The sequence below is a fragment of the Labeo rohita genome, chromosome 7 (assembly GCF_022985175.1).
Source record: "Labeo rohita strain BAU-BD-2019 chromosome 7, IGBB_LRoh.1.0, whole genome shotgun sequence".
Classification (NCBI taxonomy): domain Eukaryota; kingdom Metazoa; phylum Chordata; class Actinopteri; order Cypriniformes; family Cyprinidae; genus Labeo; species Labeo rohita.
In genome coordinates, this window is record NC_066875.1 from 15,577,371 (window position 1) to 15,602,516 (window position 25,146).

Genomic DNA, 25,146 nt, shown 5'->3' on the forward strand with positions numbered 1-25,146 from the left:
TGATAATGGAGTATGGTGCCTTGATGTGTGCCCTGGTGTGTTATAGTACAGGTGTCCCTGTTAAATGTCTTTTTGTGTAGACATTAATGTGAAGGTCTGCTGTATCTCAGAGTTTTGAGAGTGGGAGCAGCCAGTATAAGAATACAACAGAGTGCAACATTTTGGTTCCAGAAGTAAAAATCCCATTTGTTTTCTTCATAGAAGAATTAATGAAAAACATTTCAAGACAGATCTACTCTCAGCTGCGTGGTTGTTAATCAGTGGCACATGCTTTTGTTCAAGCCATCAGCAGTAGTTCTTTTTTATTCATTTACAGAAATTGCATAAGTTATGTATAATTTTGCTTGTTGAACAAATGTGATTCATGGTTTGTCCATGCATATGTGCTGTATGTTTATGTGTGTGTTTGTGTTGTATAGTCTGCCTCCCCCTGGGCACCCTAGAGCACCTCCTGAACACACCAAAGAGCCCTTGGCATATATGTGCAAAGCACAGGTATACAGTCTTTCTTCTTACATCTTCATATCCTTATTATTTTGACTCTCATTTTTAGTCTTTATTCATCTTTTTCCTCAACGCGGAAGTAAGCCTATGAGTGAGAGTTCCAGTTCATTAGCCGCTATAGGGAAATAACAAGAATAACAACTTGCAGTAAATGCTAAAACTGTTTGCACCACAAACCACTGTTCTCACAATTAAGGTAATACATAAAAATAATATGGTAAGACACCAATTTGCAATATCAAACAGCAAAACCAGCTGTTTTGTACAGCTAAAAATAGCTGGATACGGATGGGCCCGAAAGCCAGGCCCATAAAATTTAGGAATTGCTGCGGCCTCTCTTACAGGAAGAAAAAGGTGTATAGCTTTCCCTGCTTGCCTACAATGGCATCAGACTGTCTTGTTGTAAGTCGCACTTTAAATTTCTGAAAATGATTGCATGAGTAACAGAATTTTATGTTGCATTTGACTCTGCAGACAAATGACAAATTACATTTTTTCAGAACAAACTTTACTTTTAATCAACTGGTGTCAAGGTCACTTGAATGGATCTACTGTACTGATCTGGTTGTCAACCTTTAGCTTCAGTAAATATAAAGTACTGTTCAACCTTTTTGGGTCAGTAAGATCTTTTAGTGTTTTTAAAAAAAGTGTCATACTCAGCAAGGCTGGATTTATTTAATCAAAAATAGAGTCAAAACAAAAACATTGTGAAATAATACAGGTGCATCTCAATAAATTAGAATGTCGTGGAAAAGTTTTATTGCAGTAATTCAACTCATATTGTGAAACCTGTGTATTAAATAAATTCAGTGCACACAGACTGAAGTAGTTTAAGTCTTTGGTTCTTTTAATTGTGATGATTTTGGCTCACATTTAACAAAAAACCACCAATTCACTATCTCAACAAATTAGAATACTTCATAGGACCAATAAAATACAGTTTAGTGAATTGTTGGCCTTCTGGAAAGTATGTTCATTTACTGTATATGCACTCAATACTTGGTAGGGGCACCAACACCATGGTCATTTAACTAACTTTTGGTGCTTTTGGCAGTGTGGGCAGGTGCCAAATCCTGCTTGAAAATGAAATCAGCATCTTTAAAAAGCTGGTCAGCAGAAGGAAGCATGAAGTGCTCTAAAATTTCTTGGTAAACGGGTGCAGTGACTTTGGTTTTAAAAAAAAACACTGTGGACCAACACCGGCAGATGACATTGCACCCCAAATCATCACAGACTGTGGAAACTTAACATTGGACTTCAAGCAACTTGGGCTTTGAGCTTCTTCACCCTTCCTCCAGACTCTAGGATCTTGGTTTCCAAAAACTTGCTCTCATCTGAAAAGAGGACTTTGGGCACTGGCCACTGGGCAACAGTCCATTTCTTCTTCTCTTTAGCCCAGGTAAGATGCCTCTGACGCTGTCTGTAGTTCAGGAGGGGCTGAACAAGAGGAGTATGACAACTGTAGCCATATTCCTTGGTGGTGGCTCTTGATGCCTTGACCCCAGCCTCAGTCCATTTCTTGTGAAGTTCACCCAAATTCTTGAATCGATTTTGCTTGACAAGCCTCTCAAGGCTGCGGTTCTCTCGGTTGGTTGTGCATCTGTTTCTTCCACGCTTTTTCCGTCCACTCAACTTTCTGTTAACATGCTTGGATACAGCACTTTGTGAACAGCCAGCTTCTTTGGCAATGAATGTTTGTGGCTTACCCTCCTTGTGAAGGGTGTCAATGATTGTCTTCTGGACAAATGTTAGATCAGCAGTCTTCCCCATGATTGTGTAGCCTAGTGAACCAAACTGAGAGACCATTTTGAAGGCTCAGGAAACCTTTGCAGGTGTTTTGAGTTGATTATCTGATTGGCATGTCACCATATTCAAATTTGTTGAGTGAATTGGTGGGTTTTTGTTAAATATGAGGCGAATCATCACAATCAAAAGAACCAAAGACTTAAACTACTTCAGTCTGTGTGCATTGAATGTATTTAATACACGAGTTTCACAATTTTAGTTGAATTACTGAAATAAATGAACTTTTCCATGACATTCTAATTTATTGAGATGCACCTGTATTACAATTAAAAATGGCAGTTTTCTATTTTAATATATTTTAAAATGTAATTTATAGCTGTGGTGGCAAAGCTGAATTTTCAGTAGCCATTTCTGTATTCTTCACTGTCACACGATCTTTCAGAAAGCATTCTATTTACTGAGTTGGTTCTCAATTTCTTATTACTGAAAGTGTTACCCATAATCTTACTGACTCCCAAATCATGAGTGATCATTTGTAAACTTGTTTTGGTGAGATGTTTAGGTTGAAAAGTGTGTTTGTGCTATTTTGTTTACAATCGATTTCACTTGTTTTATATTTTGTTATATTTTGCAAAGACATTCATACATCAAGTGTGGTATAAGTGTCTAAATACATTTTGGCGCCATGCAGTTTACATAGATGACTGATTGTCTTGTGTGTGTATGCTGTAGGTGAACTGGGAGAAGAGGATCCTGAAGAGTTTGAACAGTATGTGCACTGAGTTGGGAATTCCACTAGCACGGAAGGTAAAGATGGATTTCAGTGTATATACAATGTCTGTAACATGTACATTTGAGCAGTTAAACTATTTTTTTTTCTGTTTTACAGCGGCCAGTCACAGAGCAGAAAGAGCTGACAAATAAATGGAACGAGATGGGAACTGATGAACCAGGTAGGCTAATGCAGACATTCACAGCCTGTGCTTCTACTCTGACATGCTCAATGTTACATCTCTCTGTGTGTGTGTTCATGCATTGCAGAATGTTTACATACAGAGGTTTGGCTCACACACAGAAGCCCTGAGCAGGGCTGAACAGCTCCATAACAATGCTATCAGTTTGCAGTGTATATGATAACATTTACCGCTTTCTGCAGGACACTGGCATAAACAGCCTTTCCTGTGAAACCAGAGCATGTCCAGATGCCTGGACCACATCCCAATTACTAAAGCTGATGCTTAGCTCTTTTCTTGCATTCTTATTTCTACTTGCACTTTCTTTTACCCTCTCATTTAATCAGTGTTTCTCTTGTTCTTGTGCAGTCTTTCTTACAATTTCAGCATGAATCTAAAAACATACAGTAAAATTGCCAGACTAACAAATGCTGTTATTGTTAAAGGATTACTTTCTTCCAAAATTTGGTCATCATTTAAAGTACCCACTCACAATTAGTTAAATTTTTTTTTTTCGTCTGTGGAACACAAAAGTATTTATGCTCTTTTTTATAAAATTAAAATCCCAGAAATACACAAAAAGTATCATAAAATCATATACAGCTTCTATGCCATATTCCAAGTATTCTAAAGGTGTTTAATAGGTCTGTGTGAGAAACAGATTGTAATTTGAGAATTTCTTGGAGAGAAAGTGGCTGTGTTCACACTGTCAGTTTTTGGGACTGACAACCGCATTTACTTGCAGGTGTGAGTCTGGAAATATGCTGTTCACACAGCAGCTTACAGAAGCGTCTTGAATACTGTCTGTTTGAACGTGCAACGGGGAGTCAAGCCTGTATTCCTTACCAGTAACCATAGCAACAGTGACCAAAGTAATATTAAAGATGGCGACACCTATAAAACTGAAAGTTTTATCTCTTTCTGACACGGCAAGAGTCCAAACGAGCTGCGAGTTCAATCATCAAACCTTCATTAACCGACAGCAGCTTTTATATTCGGGTGAAAGGCGGAGCATTTGAGTCGCACACAGAACACAATACTGATTGGAGCAGCTCCAGTGGAGACTGAATATAAAACTTTGAGATGACACGCAGCTCATTTCTACATCGCTATAAGTCACCGAAACCACATATGAAAGTACGTAACACATGGTAAACATGCATTTGTGCGGTGGAGTGGCTCTCTCACACTGAATGACGTGACAGACAACTAGTTGTCCCGTCCTGTTCCGTTCACACAGCGTGAGTGTTCCGAGAATGCGGTTGTGAGTCCTAAAAATCTACGGGTGTGAGTTTGGTTATAGAATGCAGTTGTCATGCCCGTAAATAACTATATTGTGTGTGAATGTAACTACGGACTCAAATACAGGACTGACAACTGTATTCTGCTGCTGTGTGAAGGTGGGCAGTTTGTTATTCATTGGCTATGTTCACACTGTCAGTTTTTGGAATGGACAACTGCATTTACTTACAGGTGTGAGTCTCGAAGGCCACATTCATACAGCGGCAGAATACAGTTCTCAATCCCATATTTGAGTCCTTAATATGGTTACGTTCACACACAGTATGGTTATGGGTGTGACAACCGCATCCTATAACCAAAGTCACACTCGTAAATTTTCAGGACTCACAACCGCATTCTCGGAACACACACACTGTTCTGAAAATGTACGGGTGTGAGTTCGGGTTGTCACACCTCTAAGTAACCTTTACTGTGTGTGAACGTAACCGTATTAAGGACTCAAATACAGGAATGACATCCGTATTCTGCTGCTGTGTGAACGTGGCCATTGAAACTAATTCTCCAGTACTGTATTTTTTGTATATCTTGACTGTATACAGTGCTTAACAAATTTATTAGACCTGTCATAAGAGAAAACACAAATGTTGTAGGAATCTGTCAAAAACTGGTTTAAATCTAATTATAATTAATTGTATTATCATTTATTGAGCAAATAACAAATTAATTAAAAAAATCATGGAGAACAACAATACTTGTATTTTAGCATTATAAATAACACTGTGACTAAAGAGCTTATACATACTAATAGATTAACCATTACAGAAACATAAAAAATGATCTTGGTGATCACTTACTATGGGTGGTGGTCTAATAAATTTGTTGAGCACTGTATATGTATATGTATTTTTTTCTGATTAGCTGGCAGAGTTTTAAAAACTGACTGAGTTGAGTCATTGAGGCTGTAAAATGAGATCATACCTCAGATAGCAGAGTGCAGTTAAGATACTGAGGTTGTAACTTAAGGCTGCCATTACGTACAGAGCTATAATGTCTACTGTATTATAAATACCATGCATCTTTTCCACTTGCCTCCACTGTGCTAATGCAGTGGCTTAACCATGTTCTATTGCTCTCTTTGTTTCCAATTACACTAATTGGTAGGCTATTATAATATACAAGTTTGGAAGCACTCAGATCTGTGTTTTCTTATTGCAGACCTAAGCAAATTCAGGCCTGTCTATGCACCCAAAGACTTCCTTGAGGTGGGTCTCACTTACATAATCAAATCAGTTTATTGAAAACATCCGGTCCAAATGAGAAAGATAGGCCTGGATACGAAGCAGCTGATTGGATTCCCTCAGGAAATGTTCAGTTAAATTACTCTGAGTGAGAATTGACTGAGTGGTTGTTTTGATAGCACCACAGAGCCACTGTGTTTACACTTACGAATGGTTTATTTATAGTTGTCTTTATGTGGTTGGCATATTCAGCTGGGATAAGAGGGGTTTGTAGCAAATGTTATCAAAGGTTGTAACATTTATCATGCCTGCTACTTTTTATTATACATATGTATTCTTATTGGTAATATGAAACATAATATTTCTTATTGTGTAGGTGTTGGTTGGTTTAAGAAACCCAAATAACGAGCGCAGTGAAGATCTCACAGTCAGAAGCCATTGGGGATTAATCCAGGTTTCCCTCAATATCCGTGACATTCCTCAGATGGCGAGTCTTCCTCTTTTTGTTTTACTTCCTTCTATTTACATGTCAAGACACAAACAATTTTGCAGCTGCTGATATTCATCTGAAACAGTTTCCCTAAACAAATTACAGTAATGAAGACTTAAAGAAAAATCAAAATGATTGTGGAAACTATCTTGGAGCTCACTGCTCATTTACATTTGTTAGCTGATGTTTTGCTTTGTTTTGGCAACTTATACAAGCTGATCTGCATAAAATTTACATAGTGCATATCTTCAAATCTTCTTTTAATGCATTGTTTCCTTCTGAAGCATCAGTGAGTGTTTGAACCTTCTGTAATAGTTGCAGATGAGTCCCTCCGTTGTCCTTAGTGTGAAAAGATGGAAAGTGTGAAAAGATAAATTAAATTAAATACACAAAAATGCTGAAAAACCAAAGAATTTGTGGGACTTTTCTGAAGAACAGCAGGCAGTTTAACTGTTCAGCACAAACAAGGGACTCATGAACAACTATCACTAAAAAAAAAAAAAAAAAAAAAAAAAGCACAGCTGTAGATCATTAGGGTAACAACACAGTATAAAGAATCACGCATACAGTATGTAAACTTTTGAACGGGGTTATTTTTATAAATCCAACCATTATTTCCTCTTGTGGACTACGTGTAAACATCTTGTGAAATCTTATTCAGGTCAGTACTAAATAAAAAAATAACATGCATTTTGTATGATCCCTCCTATTTTGGTAAAATAATGAACATTTTTCAGAATCTCCAAGGTATATTAAAACTGTATTTAGATAATTGTGACCAATTATTCATATTTGTTGCAGAGGGAAATGTATCCAGAGCTAGGTCTTTCTTATGGACAGCTTGGTATAGATGATCACACTCATGTACCTCCAGGTATTTATTTAAACATTTCATCCATATCATGATCATGGAGTAATGAAATAATATTACATGGGCTGAGCTCCACTACCATCAGATCCCAAAGTCCTTCCACACTAATACAAATAGGATATTCCTCTTGTGTCTGATAACTAACAAAGGAGGCTTTTCTCCTACTGACATATCAGAAGTCAACAGATGCATATGTTTTGACCCTGTAAACTCCGTATGTAGTGTGTTTATGTATTGTATTAATGTTACCAAAGAGGTTCACTGCTCATTTTTAAATATTGGTGTTGTATGGTCTTTACTTCGTTTCTATCTCTCTGCTGTTTCAACACAGATTTGTTCGAGAGTGAGCACATTCACATAGGAAAAAAAGGTAAAAGTAAACTCTTTTTGTCATTATCATGACACGAATGCTTGTTTAATACTGCTTTATCACTGGGTCTCGTGGAGAATATTTGTTTAATACTTGTCATTCCATTTCCCCTCAAATAATTCAGTCTGGTCAGATTTTGAAGGCAGCATAGATGTTTCATCCACTGCCTGTGATATCCCATGATGCTATACATTAAAAAAATCTGTTTGGAAAATGCACTTTTTTTTTTGAAAGAAGTTAATACTTTGAATCAGCAAGAAGGAATGCACAAACTTGATCTGAAGTGATAGTACAGACATTTGTAATGTTTCAGAAGATTTCTATTTTAGATAATGCTGTTCTTTTAAACTTTTAAAATTAAGAAATCCTGAAAATATGTATATTATTATTAAATATTAAAGGTGACATATCATGAAAATCTGACTTTTTCAGTGATTATGTGCTGTAATTGGATCCCCGCTTTATCTACCAACCGAGAGAGTGTGAAAAAGAACAACCCAGTAAATGTTTTTTGGTAGCAGATTTAGAATCAGATTTCGTTCCCCCCCATGCCGTAGAAAGGGGATCTTATTTTAATATTTCTGTCCCTTAATCTGCACGTTTCCACTCACAGTACCGCCATTGTGTTTTCGCAAGCAACAACGGTGTGCCAGTTCTAAGTTCTTCAAAAGTTCAAGCAAAGCATGTTAACTGTTCTGTCGTTGGCCCAGCCTCAGAGTAGACAAGAGAGCAGTGGATTTATTTATTTATTTACTGTATATTACACTGCTGCCGCACAGATCTAATATAAACATGCACTTTGTTTCCCAGTGTTACAACCTCTTATTAAATGGCCCAAGAAAGAGAGAGATTTTGTAACATAAACAAGAATGAGTAAACTATGTAATTGTTCAAGTCTTATTTATTCATTCACTCAAAATATAACGACATTGACAAACTTATCAACCAAGTAACAATTTAACATAACGGACAACAACTAACAAGAAAGAGAAAAACAAAAACACACAAAATAATACAAAAGACACTGTTTGCTGGCTGGCCCACAAGAATCTTTCGTCTCTCCTTTTCTCCTCCTCGTTTGTGTCTTTTAACTACTGTCTTAATTATCAGCCACTCTCAAACAACAAGCAGGTGCATCTACCTGAGAGAGAGCATACAGTCTCGTAGAGATAGAGCGACGGCAAGAAAAAAACAAGGGAGGGGCAACAAAAAAGTAAACAAGACAGATAAAACCACCGACTGTACCACCCAGCTGTTTACCTTCACAGACACAACTATTTTTGTGACTCATTTGTGTTTTTTACAAACGTGTGTGTATTTGACAGTTTAAGTGCAATAAGATATGAAAGAGAACTTAGTTTAGTACTCACATTCCATGTGACTTTCTGCTTTCTGTGCGAGTCCTTCAGATGTGTGCACTCAGAAAACCCTATAGACCAATTATAGGTTTGTAAACATTCGGGATCTGCGTGCATCATGGTTGCTGAAAACCCCGGAGAGATAGCCTTTACGGCTAGAGAATTATAGGATACTTTCAAAATGTTTCAAAATATTTTCAAAATGTTCTCTGCATATTACAAGAGCTTGTAATAGCTTGTACAATAAGCACTGTTATTCAATGAAATTGACATTAAATAGTGGATAATCTTACAGATTTGAAACAAGGATGACATTATCTGTGGGCGGAGCCTATCTGGTGGCAGAAAATGACGGTTTTCAAGTGTCAGTCTATAAAGACATAGAATTAACAAATAAAAAAAGGCAGATTTGATTTTATATTTCAAAATTCTGACTTTATTCTTGCAATTCTGAGATTATATCTCACAATTCTAATAAGGAAAAACAACTCGTCATTCTCTTTTTTTCCCCTAAGTTCAGAATAGGAGTTTATATATCACTTTTAGATTTTTTTTCCCTTAGAATTGACAAACTCACTATTTTTGACGTAAATTGAGTTCTAAAGTCTGAATTAAGAGCTATAAATTTTGTTTGTGAGATAAAATACATAAATGTTATGTAAAAGTGTTAATAGTAATAGGCTCATTTCATTATTAAATATTTATATATATATATATATATATATATTGCATCCCAACAGCATATAATATTATTTAATATATATATATATATATATATATATATATATATATATTAACTGTAGGGCTAATACAATACGTATATGTGAATATTATGTAGACCTATTGTTTAACTCAAATTTATGCTTTAAAAGTAGAGTAATCATAGCGGTTTAGCTTCAAATGGCGTCTTTGACGACAGTATTCTATAAAAATTATTTGCATTCTGATTTTGACATTAAAAGGCACAACATCTTTTTTGTCTTATTCCATGGATTTTTCCTGTTTACCTCCACTTGTTACCAGTGTTTTTCTGCAACCACTATGTGCGCACAGCTGCAAGCAGTGTAATTGTGACGTCTACTCCAAATTAGTCTATGACAGAACTAATATGGTTCAAAAAGCATGATTTCAGCCTGATAGACATGATAATCAAAACCAAACAGATGTTTTTTTAGCAGAGTAGCTGAGATTTGAGTTGTAAAGACACAGCCCTGTTCTGTAAAAGGGGGCAGGGAACTCATTTGCATTTAAAGAGTCATTCACGAAAACAGCGTGTTATTGCTTCCACTCAAAAAAGCCAATTTCAAATTTCATCTTGTAAAAAGGGGCATAATAGGTTTCCTTTTAGCAACACAGCTGTTTTCAATATTGAGATAATAAGAATTGTAACCTAAGCACTAAATCAGCATATTAAAATGATTTCTGAAGGAATGTGTGACACTGAAGACTGGATTCAGTTATTCAGTTAATTCAGTTATTTTAAATTGTAATAATATTTCACAGTAGTGCTGTTTTTACTGCATTTTTTGATTAAATAAACAGCCTTTGTAAGCACAAGAGACTTCTTTTTTAAAAATGTTAAAAAGTCTAACTGCCCTAAACTTGAATGATAGTGTAAATTAATAAATATTTTCTTGGTTTTCTCTAATGTTCACTTGAATGTGTTCCAGATCATTAGAAATTATATTACGATTTTTCCAAAGATGCATCTTCATATACAAAACTCTGCTTGTTTAGTCAGTGACAGACTTGGCATCATGGCAGCTACTTCAGATTTTAGACACATCCAGAAGGTTTCTGTCTACATGGATAAGAGCCCCTCAGAAGTGTTTACTAAAACTAAAACCCTTGTGTTTTTCTGCATTTTCTGTAGTGGTGAGCGAGCAAGACAGTGCAGCAGCGCAGCAGTACAGCAGGCAGGGCTGCCCTACTGGTCTCAGGGCCCAGCTATGGTCTCTTATCCTCAATACTACGAACGATCCTGAGGTAATAACTGAATTTCAAACTGCATTTTTGTGGGTATTTAAGAAAGAGGACACTGTTGCAACAGTTATTCCAGATGGAAGTGAGCCACTAAATGCAGAGTCTTCACTTTAAGTGCTTCTTCAGAGTAAATTGGGAGTAGTTTTAATAGCCCATTTTCAAAGAGAATATATATACACAACTGTTTAAAAGTTTATGGTCTGAAAGATTATTGTTTTTCAAAGAAATGTTTATTTTTATTCAGCAAGAACACTTTAAATTGATTGAAAATAACCAAAAATGCAGTAAACTATGCTTTTGAACTTTCTATTTATCAAAGAATGTTTTCAACATTGATGATAAAAGAATTCTTGAGCACCAAATCAGCATATTAGAATGCTTCTGAAGGATCATGTAACACTGAAGACTGAAGTAATGACTGAGCGATACATTTAAAAACAAAATGTCTTAAATTGTTAGAATATTTTACAATATCGCTGTTTTTACTGTATTTCCAATCAAATTAATGCATCCTTGGTGAGCACAAGAGACTTTAAAAAAACAGTACCAAATATTACAGACCCCATTCTTTTACAAGGTAGCATATATATATACTTTTTTCCCCTTTTAAACACACAGTCATGCACAGATCTTCAAACATATATAAAACTACCATAAATATTTATGCAGAATTAAACATATGAAACTATTTGTATTTCGTAATTGACATTTATGGCAGGTGTTGTGAACAAGTACCAGAACCAACGTTTTATGAATATTTATTTGTACTTATCAGACACATTCACAGCTGAAATGTTCCATATGCTGTGAAAATTAGTTTTAGAGTAAAAGTACTTTGTTGTGAGTGTTATTGGAAAATTAACTATAAGATGTAAACATACTTTTACAGTGGAGATCACAGGCTGAAATCATATTGACATCAGAATGAAGTATGTTTGGTTGGTGATTTAAGCTATTTTGAGCTATAAAGATCAAACAATTAAAAATGTATAAAAAAACTGAATACATGAAATTGTACTCTGGCTCAGACCAAGCAGTCCAATCAAGTGTAAAAAAAAAAAGCTTTAAACTTTATGTGGGGTAGAAATGATAACGCAGGTACCCGCTGTGATCTAATAGCTGCCATTTTCAGATGTGAAGCAATGTCTCCCAGCTGGCTGATGGGTCTTTGGGCCTTCATTAAGGCAGTGAAACAGCATCTGGAGAATGTACTTTCTCTATGTGTTAATAAGAAGACAAACACCCGGCATGGGGCGACACATTTTAAACAAGTAGAGTCATCCCTCACTTTTTGAGATGTGTTGTAGATGTGGGCAGGATAGGAGCCAGTGGAATGACAGGGGAGAAGAGGGGAAATCACAAGAGGTTTAAATGTTTCAGGTGGAACAATTATGTAACTGCTGATAAAGCAGCTGTCTGGGTGACAGTGACCAGCTCACATGCCTATCCTCCCAGAAAAATGGTAAAAATTCTCCTGTCCCTCTGGGTAACAGGCTGGCAGTGGGCTTTTAGCAAGACTCATGATTGGAGTCGGTCTTAGGGCGTATGTGGTTAAAATAAGGGGATAATCAAAGTTAATTATGATAATGTTAGTTTGCAATTATGATTTCCAAGTAAGAACTTGATGACTTGATTGAAGGAAAACTACATTTACTGTATTTGAGTGTTTTTTTTTCTTCCTGTGAGGTTATTAATGAAAAGCGCATACATTTTTTTTTTTACTGCTATAAAACAATGAATATTTAAATAAAAAAACGGAGCATAACATCTAATCATAGATTAATTAGATCTGTTTCTAATTATCTGCAGTGATTTGTTCCTGCACAGCCTTTTGTGACATTTAATTTTTGACCCAGAAATCTTTTTAATATGCTTCTTACAATAGCAATTTAATTCGTTAATTGGTTAGTATAATTAACTTAGCTGTAATGACTGGAGATTTGATCTGCGTATAGGTGCTTCTTTATCCATTATGTATTGGCTAATTCAATTCAGCTGACTGAGATAAATTCACTCTGTGTCAGTTCTTTTGTTTTTATGTCATTAAACAGGACATTACACAATATGAACAGCTGAAGGCTAGAGTCATTCATCATGACCTGCTGGTGGACAACCTAATATATAAGGTACATTTACAGTGCAGTTTCTTTTATGGAAATGGTTTTGTGTACAGCATCTGTTATACTGAAATGTCCTTAATAGGTTTTGACCAATGGAGTAAAAGTTCTGAAAGGCCCATCTCTTTAAGATCAAGATTTCCTTATGTTTAAAGGGATAGATTGCCCATAAATTTATATTATGTCATTAATTACTCATCTTCATGTCGTTCCAAACCTGTAAGACCTTTGTTTATCATTGGAACACAAATTTAGATTTTTTTTTTTTATGAAATTCGAGAGCTATCTGACCCTGCGTAGACAGCAATGTACTGTAACTGGCACATTCAAGGCCCAGAAAGGTAGTAAGGACATTGTTAAAATAGTCCATGTGACATCAGTCAGAAGATGAACGAAGGTTTGGAATGAGTAATTAATGACAGAATTTAATTGTTGTTAGGTAAACTTATGCTTTTAACTGATAAATAGATATATAATGACAAGAAGATTGTTTTTATTTGAAATGCTATTATATATTCAAAACTGTCCCATTTTTGTACTCCTAGCGCACCTGTTTTTGTTTAAAATGCCTGATGCCTTTTCTTCTCAGGATGTAAAGCTCACTGCAAGTAATGATGATTACTACTTCGTGTTTGAGGACTATTTATATCAAGTGAGTAAATACATTTCGTTCTCTTTGTAACACATTTGAAACAACCTTTCAATCAGCTGATTATGAATGAGAATTCTCACTGTCATAAAAAAAAAGTTTGAGAGAGGTTTTTAACGTTGTGGTTCACTTGTGTTTCATTGGTTGGTATCCTGGGAAGAACAATCAGTATGCCTCTTTGCTTCTGTCCTGAGACTATTTGTGTCTGTGAGTTTTCTCTGAAATATTCAACAGAAACGGCCAGTTGTTTGAGTCTTAACAAGCACATTGTATCGTCACTATGAAACAGCAATATGAGTTAGAGGTGACGTGATAAAGGAGCCAGGCTGCTTGTAAATATTGGTTTAGTGTGAACTCTCCAGGTAGTTCAAGAATTTCAGTCGCTGGGTGGTCATGATACGATGATTAGAGAGGTGATTTTTATGAAAAGTTAGTTGAAAAGGTTCATAATTACTATTCTGTCCAAAAACGTCTGTTTGTGGTGTACTAGCAAGAGCAAACAGATTTTTTTGTTTTTGTTTTGTTTTTGTTTGTTTGTTTTTTGGATAAAAATGTGAGTTGCACTTGGCCAAGCTAAATTTGGAACCGCAGTGCAGGGGTTGTGAGGGCTGCCCTCGACTAAAGATTTTGAGATTTGGAGCTAAACTCTGCAGGGCGTTGGCACTCCAGGATCGACGTTTCCTATCCCTGAACTAGTGCTTTCTTTGTTTTCGGCTTAATGAAGTCAACGACACTGCTCGTCATCCCCGCAGTAGTGATGCGCCTGTATGCATGCTTCATACGGATAACAAAATCTGGGAATATTTGTTTTCTATTTGAATTGGTTCATTTAAAAGTAGACATTTCACTGTCTATATATATATTTTTCATGTCTGCAAGGCAAGTATACATGGAGTTTCGGAGTGGCGCGATCAAGTTCACAGAGACCGAGACGTCAGAAAGCACAGTTTGCTTTAATTATTTTACAAAAGCACAACGTTTCGTTGTTATTCTGAGTGCACACAACCAAACATAGAGTCTTTACAGAGTCTATTACTCCGCGCAGACACTTGAATAGCGCACATTTTTCTGCGTTAACATTAGATTGAGCCATGGGCGTCGCTAGGCCATGTTTAGGGGGGCTATAGCTGACTAAACTGACTACTCAGCCCCTTTAAAATTTTGCTATTAGCTCCATAAATTGTACACGAATTTGTGAGCACCTCAGTCTCCTTTAAATTTCATATGAAAATTGCGGCAGACTTCGATCGGCTCCTCCCCGCCTTTCTTTCAGTGTGTTCTTCAATTCGCAGACCGCGGTGGCACAGAGAGAAAAACAAAAGACAAGGTCTGTGTTTATCGATAGATTGTTATAATATCTGCATCTATGCAGTTTAAATACAGTATATACAATATCATGGGGGGAGCAATCGGTTTCCCATCTACTGTAGCCTACGTTTTCACTGTGTTCACCCCTCATCACACCACAGCTGTTTCCTCCAGCGAAAATTAAGCACATAAACGCATACTTTATAAAGTGATCATGTGGCCAATTTCATTTGAAAATTTAACTTTCAATAGTTTCTGTTGCATGTGGCAAAGAGGTTTGCGTACTTCAGCTAAGGAAAGAGGCTTGTACTAGAAATGCAAACAGTACAATTTTGTATTTGTACAGTAAACAGGTATGTGTGTGAGATCAGAAAGACTTGTATTTGGCTTGTTCAGTAATCAAATGTTATACCTATCTATACAATAAAGTGGAATATTGCAATAAGTATAGTATACCACCCCTATTAGTCAACATTTTTTTATTTTATATAACACACACACACATACACACACACACACATATATATATATATATATATATATATATATATATATATATATGATTTTTGTTATTGTACCCTCATTGAGGGCTGAGCCCCCCTAAAATGAAAATCCTAGAATCACCCCTGGATTGAGCTGCCATGTAAGGTTTCTACTACATACATATTTTAGATGAAAAGCCGTAATCAAGGTCGATGAATGATAGGTGAGCATTTGGATATCCTGCCCGATGTACTATATTACCACATACATTAGCTGTTAACGATGTGTCCATCATTCTACATTCCTGTAGATAAATTTAATTTTGGTAGACCAAGCCTCTTCTCGTAAGATGACGGTTAGTTGACTTTTAGGAGGCAGCCCTAGTGCTTGTTTAGGTAATCTTAGTTTGCAAAGACCACAGAATGTTCCTAAATATAAAAGATTGACTGTGTTGGAGGTTTAGGTCACTAGCAATATATTTGGCCACTTATGATTATAAACACTTTAAAAATGCATTGAAAACAAATTAAGAAAATGCAGTTACTGAGAAACCTGCATCATAGATAGTAGATAAAAATATGCCCGCTGATTTTAAAAAGATTGCTGTTTTGAAAATTATATTTCCATTATAGAAGAAATAAAAAAAAAAGAAAGAACCTATGTTCATGACGCTCAGGAGGCTAAAGTGGCTCTTCAAATGTAATTAGACCAGGAAATAAGCAATTTACCAAAGATGCAAAGTGTGCGTAATCCGTGTCTGTGTGTGTTGGCAATTAGTGCTGCAGTGATGACGTATTTTTGTAGGCCACCCCAGAAGTTAATATCACTTTGGGTTCCTCAACAAAAACCCAACTGGATTTTTAAACAACTAGACCATGGTCGCTTGACTTCAGCATCACTAATATTAAGCATACAAAAACTTTTTCAGACTTTATTTAAAAAAACACTTTTCCTAAAAGGTTGATTTAGAATAGTTTGCAAGAATGTGATAAACACAATATGGCTGGAAAAACGGAGTAGTGAGTAGATGATTTTACCTGACGTTTAATGTCCCTGACAACTTCTGTAGTTCCATTTAGCCACTTGTTAGCAAGCTTTTATTAGTCTTGTTAGCAAGACTAGTAAAAGCTTTTACTGATGTATTTTATGTGATAGAATAACACGTGAAAATATCTTACAACCACAGCGATTTAACTACAAACCCATTCAAAAAAACCTACTGACTTCAGGACAACTGGTAAAGTGCTAACTCATTTACAGATTTTGGCCTACAAAAATACATGATCCCTGCATCCCTCTTTATTTTTCTCGACAGGTCTTGCTGTGTTTTTCTCGAGACACTGCAGTCCTAGAGCATTTCAGCTACAACAGCGCTACACCGCCTAAATCTTGCATCCAAAGTAATGTCTTTGAATTTTTTCTTTGTTTTTCATTATAATATCTTACTTAGCTTCTTGTCAGTCTATGAAATGTCTTTTTCTCAGGCAAGTCTGGCTCAGAGCAGAGTGCTGTGGTTTACCCCCCGAATGGTGAGGAAGCAGTTTTCAAGAATTCTCTGAAATTTGTCTGAAACCAGTGCCAGTGCATTTATTAGATGATTTATTAGTTTTCCAGTATTATGAAACTATTTTGTAATACCAGTAATAAGAATATGACCTCTCTGTCCCATAGGTGTCATCCCATTTCATGGCTTCTCAATGTACGGTGAGTATGAAGAATAAAGCATATAGCTTCAAAAAGCAATATCTGTTTTGTAAACAAGCGCCTCTCTGTGTCCCGTGCTGCAGTGGCCCCACTGTGTTTCTTATATAATGAGCCGTCAAAGCTGTACAGCGTGTTTAGAGAGATGTATATTCGCTACTTCTTCAGACTACACTCTATCTCTTCACATCCGTCTGTGAGTATCTGTGTGTTTGCGTGTGTGTGTGATGTAACATAAGTGATTGCCTTTGTGTCCGTTCGCTTAGGATGATGGCTGTTTCTGAACTCACCAAACCTTTGTGTGTGTGTATGTGTGTTAGGGTATAGTGTCTCTGTGCTTGCAGTTTGAAAGATTACTGCAGACTCATCTCCCCCAGCTTTTCTACCATCTACGAGAAATCGGAGCCCAGCCGTGAGTTCACAATGGAGATTACTCAGTCATTTTTTTAATCGCATATCTTGTATGATACATACAAAAATATATATAAAAATTTGTCTTCATTCTTGTTTATACGTTATTTGTTATAGTAATGTTGCTCCTAGACATGGTTATAGCATCTATATATGGGCCATTCTACAGAATTGGTACAAAATGATGTCCCACAACCAAACACATTTAAAAAGTATTTAAATATTCAAATCTTACATGTTTATATATTTACTAAGGTCCTTCTGTTATCTATTGAAACCCATAATAATGTTTAAAATATTAGTAAGCCTAATGTATATAAAATCATCATTTATTGGGTACTTTCAGTTGGGAGGCTGTCCCAAACCCTAACGCCTAAATTTAAAATAACCGATGTCGTAGAAAAAATGTCATTGTTTCGGTAGTGAAAAAAGGGAACACACAAATATTTGGGGGGAAATAAACAAAATTTTAGTAAAGTTATGCAATTGTTTTTGTATTTTAGTAAATTTAGTAGTGTTTTAGTATGCAAATAAAATTCTGTAATGTGATGTGGTCGCTACCAAAGCATTACTGGCACTACTGAAAATGTGCAGTCACTACTGAAACATGGGATGTTTTGTCAAAAATAAAGTATACTTAATTATCAGCTAAGATGTTATGATAGTTTTTGGATCAATGTATATTCGAACTAATGAATCCTTAACTTTGAAATCAGTATGATTAACTTTTTGCCTTTTACAAAGAAAAATACAGCAAATCTCTTAAGTCATACATCATTGAAATAGTGTTAAAAATGTAATTGTTATTGGTTTACCTCTGAAAAAAAATGATACAATTTTTAAATATATATTTACACTGTAGATGTAAGCAAAATCTTAATAGGTCAATATAATGAATTAAATATAGTGACAAATTTGGAACGAGTACAGATATTCCAAAACCTTCTGAAAATACAATATGAGAATTAACTGCACAATTATTAGAAATGTGTACCTTGCATATTATACGATTTGCATACATATACATTTTTTGGAAAAAGATTTTTTTCCCAAGATGTTACTGTAGAACCGCCCATATATACAAATCCTTTTTTTTTTTTTTTGTATACAATTGATTAATCTAATTTGGTTCTAACCCCATATCATCGAAGGGTTAGTTCACCCCACAATGAAAATTCTGTCATTAATTATTCATCCTCATGTTGTTCCAAGCCAGTAAGACTTTTGTTCATCTTCAGAACACAAATTAAAATATTTTTGACTCTTCATCAAAAATATCTTTTGCAGCATGCAAAACAAACACCTGGAACATCTTTGAAAAAAACTGCATTTTTCTGAAAACTCTAGTTGATATTTAACAATAGTTTATTATTATTTTTATTTGTGAATGTTCATTAAGACCCCATTTATTATACATACTCATAAAAAGCTTACTTTACTTTCCTTTAGTTTCCTGCTGAAACACCTGTAACAACCTAAAAACGACATTTTGTTTGAAAATGTTAAAATCTAGTTGATATTTTAAATATAATTTACTCTTAATCCCATGGATGAATGTTCATTAATGTCTCATTTCTTATACATACTCACATAAGGTTTATGTTACAGTAGTTTCCAGCTGACATGATCATGTCACCACAGTCAACAGTATTACATTGTAACAGTGCAGCTCCATCTAGTGGCTGAAATATGCACACACAAGTCTCTCACCTCAACATTTGTGATAGAAAATAAAATTTGAGTGTTTAGGTCTATACCGTGTGTATGTTTTGGTGAATGTTTCTCAGTGTATGCATGTATGTGCATCTTTCTTAGATTGCGAATTGCCTTTAAATGGATAGTTCGAGCCTTCTCAGGATACCTGTCCACTGACCAGCTCCTATTGTTATGGGACCGCATCCTTGGATATGATTCCTTAGAGATAGTAGCAGGTAAATCGATATTTTTGAACATGAAACATGAAATTTTACTGTCACTTCAATGTTTTAAATCGCTTGTTGAATACAGTCAGAGTTAATGCCCAGTTAATTTTGGATAAGTAGTTAATTGTTGTGCTTACGAGGTGTTAAACTGATTTTAATTTACCTTCATTTTGAAAATGTGACCTCTACATTAGTGCAAACTTAAATAAGAAGGGTCAGTCAGTCATATGGCATACACCCAGTTTCCTGGACGATGACTGTTTGTCTGTCCCTCTTTTTCAGTCCTGGCCGCTGCCGTCTTTGCCTTCCGAGCCGAAAACCTAATGGAAGTGACATCACTGGCATCAGCTGAGGTTGTTACTTGTGTGTGTTAGTGTGTGCGAGTGCTAAGGAATACAAAAATAGTGTCTTCACTCACAGCCAACACTAGTAACTCAGTCCACCCAAGGCACATGCTTCAAAATTGCTGGGATAACCACATTTAAAAGTGGACCAAGTCCCCCACACCCCAGTCTTTAAAATGTTTAGAAGATGTGATGTCCAATGTGATGGGAACTTTAGCATGACAGTTAACTGTCGACACTGTATACTGAGCATGTGTGTATGTATCCTTCAGTGCCATTATATGCGTAACAGATTATAACTCATTACCTCTACTCTTTATATTGTGTTTAGTAAAAGTTAAGATCAATAGGAAGCATTTTATGGCATGATGTCCTTCATTTTTATCATTATTAATTGTCCTTAATAATCGATTTCTTCTTTTTTTTTGAATAAACACAACAATCTGTGTTCCAGTGAGGCACTTACAATGGAAGTAAATAGGCCAAGATACTCACTATATAAACAGTATAGATACAAGATATAAACCGTTAGAGTGTTAACATAATTTTAGTTTAATAAATGTTCTTTGACTTCTCAGCTGAAGTCCAGTTGCGTTAATAGGAATTCATGCCATTTGGACTTTTTTTGTGATGATGAAGATTCCACTTTTTCCCATTTTCATATATGTAACAGTAACCAAGATTGTTTTTTTTTTTTTTTTTGTTTTAAGAAAACAAAGGACACATCTAGATTATTTAAAATCATCCCACAAATTCTAATTTAGCTTAACCCAGAAAACGTATTGCTTCGAAATCAGAGGTGCTTTTATATAATTTGACGGATAGGATCTAAACATTTTATTACGCAAAAGCCCAACATGTTATAGTTAGGAATTAATTTCTACACGTTCAATTTTTATGAAAGCATCCTATGCTAGTTAAGAGGTCTGCGCTGTCGGATGCTGTCACATGCAACTGCTTGATTGACAGCTGTAGTAAAAGTGCATCTGACCTGCTTTCATTAATTCTGGCTGTAACCCGCAGTGACGCACGGGCCTGGGCCCCAGGACACTGTGAAGATGCTGCCGGACAGTATCTGCTTGCTTATGTACCACCTGGTCCCTACTGGAGAAAGTATCATAACACGTTGTATTTTTAGCACCCAGGCCTGGTCATGAAACATTAGAGGAGACTTGCTAACCTGATAGGGGCCTCTAAATTTATTTGCTTCCAATTCCATAAGGACCGAAGCTTGAGAACACTTGATTCCTTCTGAAAACCCCCGCCCAAGTGGCTCCTGGGAGGCGGATGCACTCTTAGCACCTTCCAAGCTCTTGAGTCGCATCAGTGCGGGCCAGCGGACACCATTTTGTGAAACTGGATTGGTGGTTATGCATGCATGTATTATGCATGTAGTTTGGCTGAAGGTGCAGTCACTTTAGCAAAATTTCATATGCAAAAGGTTCATTATTCATATTCAATAGCATTGTGATGTATACAACACTGCTCAGAAGTTTAATTTTAAACCAAGCTCACCCAAAAATTAATATTCTGTCATTAATTACTCACCTTCATGTCGTTTGAAATCTGTAAGACCTTTGTTTATTTTCGGAAGACAAATAAAGATATTTCTGATGACATCCAAGAGCTTTCTGACCATGCATAGACAGTAATGTAATTACCACATTAAAGGGCCGGAAAGGTAGTAAGGATGTCATTAAAAAGAGAAGAAATTCTTCAATAAAGTCGTTCATTTTATTTGCGCACAACAAGTTTTCTCATAGCTTCATAAATTACAGTTGAACCACTGATGTCACATTGATTATTTAATGATGTTCTTACTACCTTTCTGGGCCTTGAACGTGGTAGTTGCATGCTGTCTGTGCAGGGTCAGAAAGCTCTCAGATTTCATCAGAAATATCTTAATTTTTGCTTTGAAGATGAACGAGTGTCATATAGGTTTGGAACGACATGAGGGTGAGTAGTTACTGACAAAATTTTCATTTTTGGGGTGTTCTGGTGTTTTTCTTGCCAGGCAATCTAAATGGATGCCGCTTTTATAAGTGTTTACCATGATGGGCCTGACACTAACTTAAATCTACAGCCATGCTTACATAGAACATGGCTAGAAAGAGCCTTTGTTTTTTCATTCTCAAATTTTTCTTCTCCTTGCAGGCTGTTCTTGCTGACCTCTCAACCCTGAAGGTGATGCCCTTGCTGCAGATCTTCCTCTTCGCCACCTCCGTCTGAGAAACAGGCTGTGCGTTTGTCTGCTGTGGTGACTGGATGTTCCAGTCCATTTTGTATTCATGCTGACTTTAAAGGGATAGTTCACCCAAAACTTTAAACTGTTTAACTCAAATTTACTAATGGTCATGTCATTCCAAAATAACATTCGTATAACATTAGTATGCTTGTATGGCTTTGTCTTATTTGGAACATAAAGGAGCTTTTTTTTAAAGAATGTTGGTAATCACACAGTTTTGATTACCATTGTGTGGACAAAAGCATTTTTAAAATATGTACTTGCATGTTCCACAGAAGAATGAAAGTGTTGGTGTGGCACAACCTGAGGATGAGTAAAACATGACAGAATGTTTAGCTATGAAGCGACTTTACTTTTCACCTGACGTAACTGATTCCTCCTATTTATAAATCCATAATTTCTTCCACCATTTTGGTTCTGTATGTAACAGCCTCTCAAGATTCAGTGAGTTCCAAATAAGTCCCACGCTGCTCCTTTTTTACATAGAAATGCATTTGATTACAGGAGCACAGTGAATTGCAGATGGCACATTTCAGGTTGAACCAGGTTGACGATTTCCAGTGAATTGTTTGAACTGCAATAGTGACACAAGGGGGAAAAACACTAGGAACAGAATAATTTATGAATTATATGTTGTCTTTTTTTTTAAATCTTAAACATACCTTTTTTTAAAACATATTCTTATTTTGGAATGTTATGAATATGTGACTCAGGACCATAAAACCAGTCATAAGTCACATATATTTGTAGCAATAGCCAACAATACACTGTATGGGTCAAAATGATCAATTTTTCTTTTATGCCAAAAATCATTAGGATATTAAGTAAAGATCATGTTCCATGAAAATATTTTTTCCTACTGTATATTTATCAAAACTAGTAATATGCATTGTTAAGAACTTCATTTGGACAACTTTAAAGAAGATTTTCTCAGTATTTTATTTTTTTTTATTTTTTGCAACTTCATATACCAAATTTGAAAATACAGTAGTTGTATCTCGGCCAAATATGGTCCTATCCTAACAAACCATACATCAATGGAAAGCTTATTTATTGACTGGTTTTGTGGTTCAGGGTCACATACGTTGACGCTATATTATCACTGCAAACCTAACAGAATACTGTATGTTGTTATTGCTAGCTAAAACATTTACAAGTCATTTTTATTAATAAAGCTGAAAAAAACAATATTATTTTACAAAAATTACAATTAAATATTATTTTACAAAAATTAAAATGTAGTCTAAAATATATAATAAAAGCTAGTTCAAAAATTAATAAATACTAATATATAAATAATTTTAAAATAACACTGGTTACTCTTATATAATATAATGCCCTAGAATTGCATATTGGCCAAAAACACAAAAAAAGTCTTCCATGATAACGAGGTTCATTCTGAAATATATTTTATATGTTAATGGTACAATTTGTACTAGAAACAGTATTTGTAGTTGCAGTGTAACTAATAAAGATTCCCAGATAAGGATCTTAAGAATAGTGAAAGTCTTAAAATGATAATAGATGCCATCTACTGCAGTTAGGATACTTGGATAGGATGGTTATCCTTTTGGCTTAGTACCAGTGAATTTGGATGAAAGCACTTATCAAACTTTGAACGTAAGTGTAATGTCCTTGGATAACAGAAGCAGCACTGATGGAGATACGTATTTGCCTTTCATATTTGCATAATGGCTGTTTCGTGTGACTGTTAATAAACGCAGATCTAATTACACTACCTTAGATCGACAAAAAATGTTATTGATTTGAAAGAGAAATGCAGGTAATTTTGAAGTCATACCAAATGAATTGTGTTTTGTTGTCTGTACATCTGTTTGTTTCGAGAACGGGGGCACATCTCTGCATGTCCAATAATATAACATATTTGATGCAAATTGCAATTAATTAATGTTTATTATCTTTTATCTCTAATGTTTATTTTCTTTACACTAACATTTGTTTATAGGTTACTTCTGTTGTTGACAGGAGCTATTATTAATTTAGATATAATTTTTTTCATATTTGAAAGCGGACATTTTTGTAATATTTTGAAATATATGTTGCATATATGTACAAGTATCTGACATATATTTTGTATATCTCTGTAATCCATACATGGACATATATATATATATATGTGTTTTACATATATTGCCATACATCAGATTTTCGTATGAGGAAGCAGTTTTCTGAAGCAGAAATGTATAAGAATTGCCTGAATCATATCTTAAACTGTTAATTCATTATTCATTCAGTATTAGCTGTACAGTATAAACACGATTTCACGTTGTTAAGAGCAACTCTTACATTGCCTGACATTTATATGCATTTCAACCATGAATATTTATTTCAATAAATTTAATTCAATACAGTCTAAACAGTAATTTCATGCTGTTAAGTGCAATTGTTACATTTCCCTACGTTAATATATACGACTAGATTTTGTTAATTTCTGTAATTATTTGTAACAGAATTCCTTAGTGATTCTGTGTAATTGGATTTTAAGTTTGTATATGTACACGTGTTATATATATTTAGTAAAAGTTTGCGTCAGCAGTAGATTGTTAGATTCATTCGAACACGTTTATATGAAGACAAATATCCCTCCTGTTTAGTGGAATGACCCTTATTTTGTACAGGCTGTACAGTGCATTCAGCCCATGAATTTCAGCATCATTCATGACTCTACAAGTTGACCCCCAGCTTAAGCAAACTCCAGCGGCTCTCTGACATCTGCTCCTTCTATCCGCCTGCCCCTCTCATTCCCTCTGTGCCTCATATCAAATTATGCCACTCGTCCGTTTTCTTTTCACTCCCCATTGCCCCACACTGGTCTCTCGGTACATCTGCCACCTGTTTACACAGCTTCCCACGCCCTGTCCCGTTATTACCGGACTTTCAGTCACCATGGGAGCAGCGCACCCCTAGCGGTCCCTCAATGTACCAAAGCGCTGCTCCTCGCCGAAACATGTCTTGTAGACAGGCACTATCACATTTCCTCTGCCTCTCTCTTGGGCACCTTTATATATTTAGACCTCTGTAATAACTGCCGTCCTGTCCTGCTGATACAGTTGAAACCTTTATGCAGGATGTTAAGGGAGCTTGCTTTGGGAGTATTAGCTGTGAATTTATCACAAATAATTAATTGCACTCTAACATGCTAAATGTCATCAACTTCAAACTTTATATTAAATAAAGATATTGATACACA

At 35.5% G+C, this 25,146-nt stretch overlaps 1 protein-coding gene across 1 annotated transcript in view; it reads left to right on the plus strand.

Moving 5' to 3' along the window:
- Positions 1–24,324, plus strand: part of tbc1d19 (TBC1 domain family, member 19) — a 33,854-nt gene extending 9,530 nt beyond the window's left edge. The window contains exons 5-22 of the mRNA XM_051115689.1: positions 420–495; positions 2,983–3,057; positions 3,140–3,203; positions 5,661–5,707; positions 6,060–6,170; positions 6,975–7,047; positions 7,376–7,414; positions 10,646–10,758; positions 12,807–12,881; positions 13,462–13,524; positions 16,628–16,712; positions 16,797–16,841; positions 16,984–17,016; positions 17,100–17,209; positions 17,334–17,425; positions 19,240–19,355; positions 19,629–19,699; positions 21,845–24,324. Of these exons, the coding sequence (XP_050971646.1) occupies positions 420–495; positions 2,983–3,057; positions 3,140–3,203; positions 5,661–5,707; positions 6,060–6,170; positions 6,975–7,047; positions 7,376–7,414; positions 10,646–10,758; positions 12,807–12,881; positions 13,462–13,524; positions 16,628–16,712; positions 16,797–16,841; positions 16,984–17,016; positions 17,100–17,209; positions 17,334–17,425; positions 19,240–19,355; positions 19,629–19,699; positions 21,845–21,919 (1,363 nt within the window). The 3' untranslated portion in view covers positions 21,920–24,324. The remainder of the gene's footprint in view (positions 1–419; positions 496–2,982; positions 3,058–3,139; positions 3,204–5,660; positions 5,708–6,059; positions 6,171–6,974; positions 7,048–7,375; positions 7,415–10,645; positions 10,759–12,806; positions 12,882–13,461; positions 13,525–16,627; positions 16,713–16,796; positions 16,842–16,983; positions 17,017–17,099; positions 17,210–17,333; positions 17,426–19,239; positions 19,356–19,628; positions 19,700–21,844) is intronic.
- The last annotated feature ends 822 nt before the right edge of the window (positions 24,325–25,146 follow it).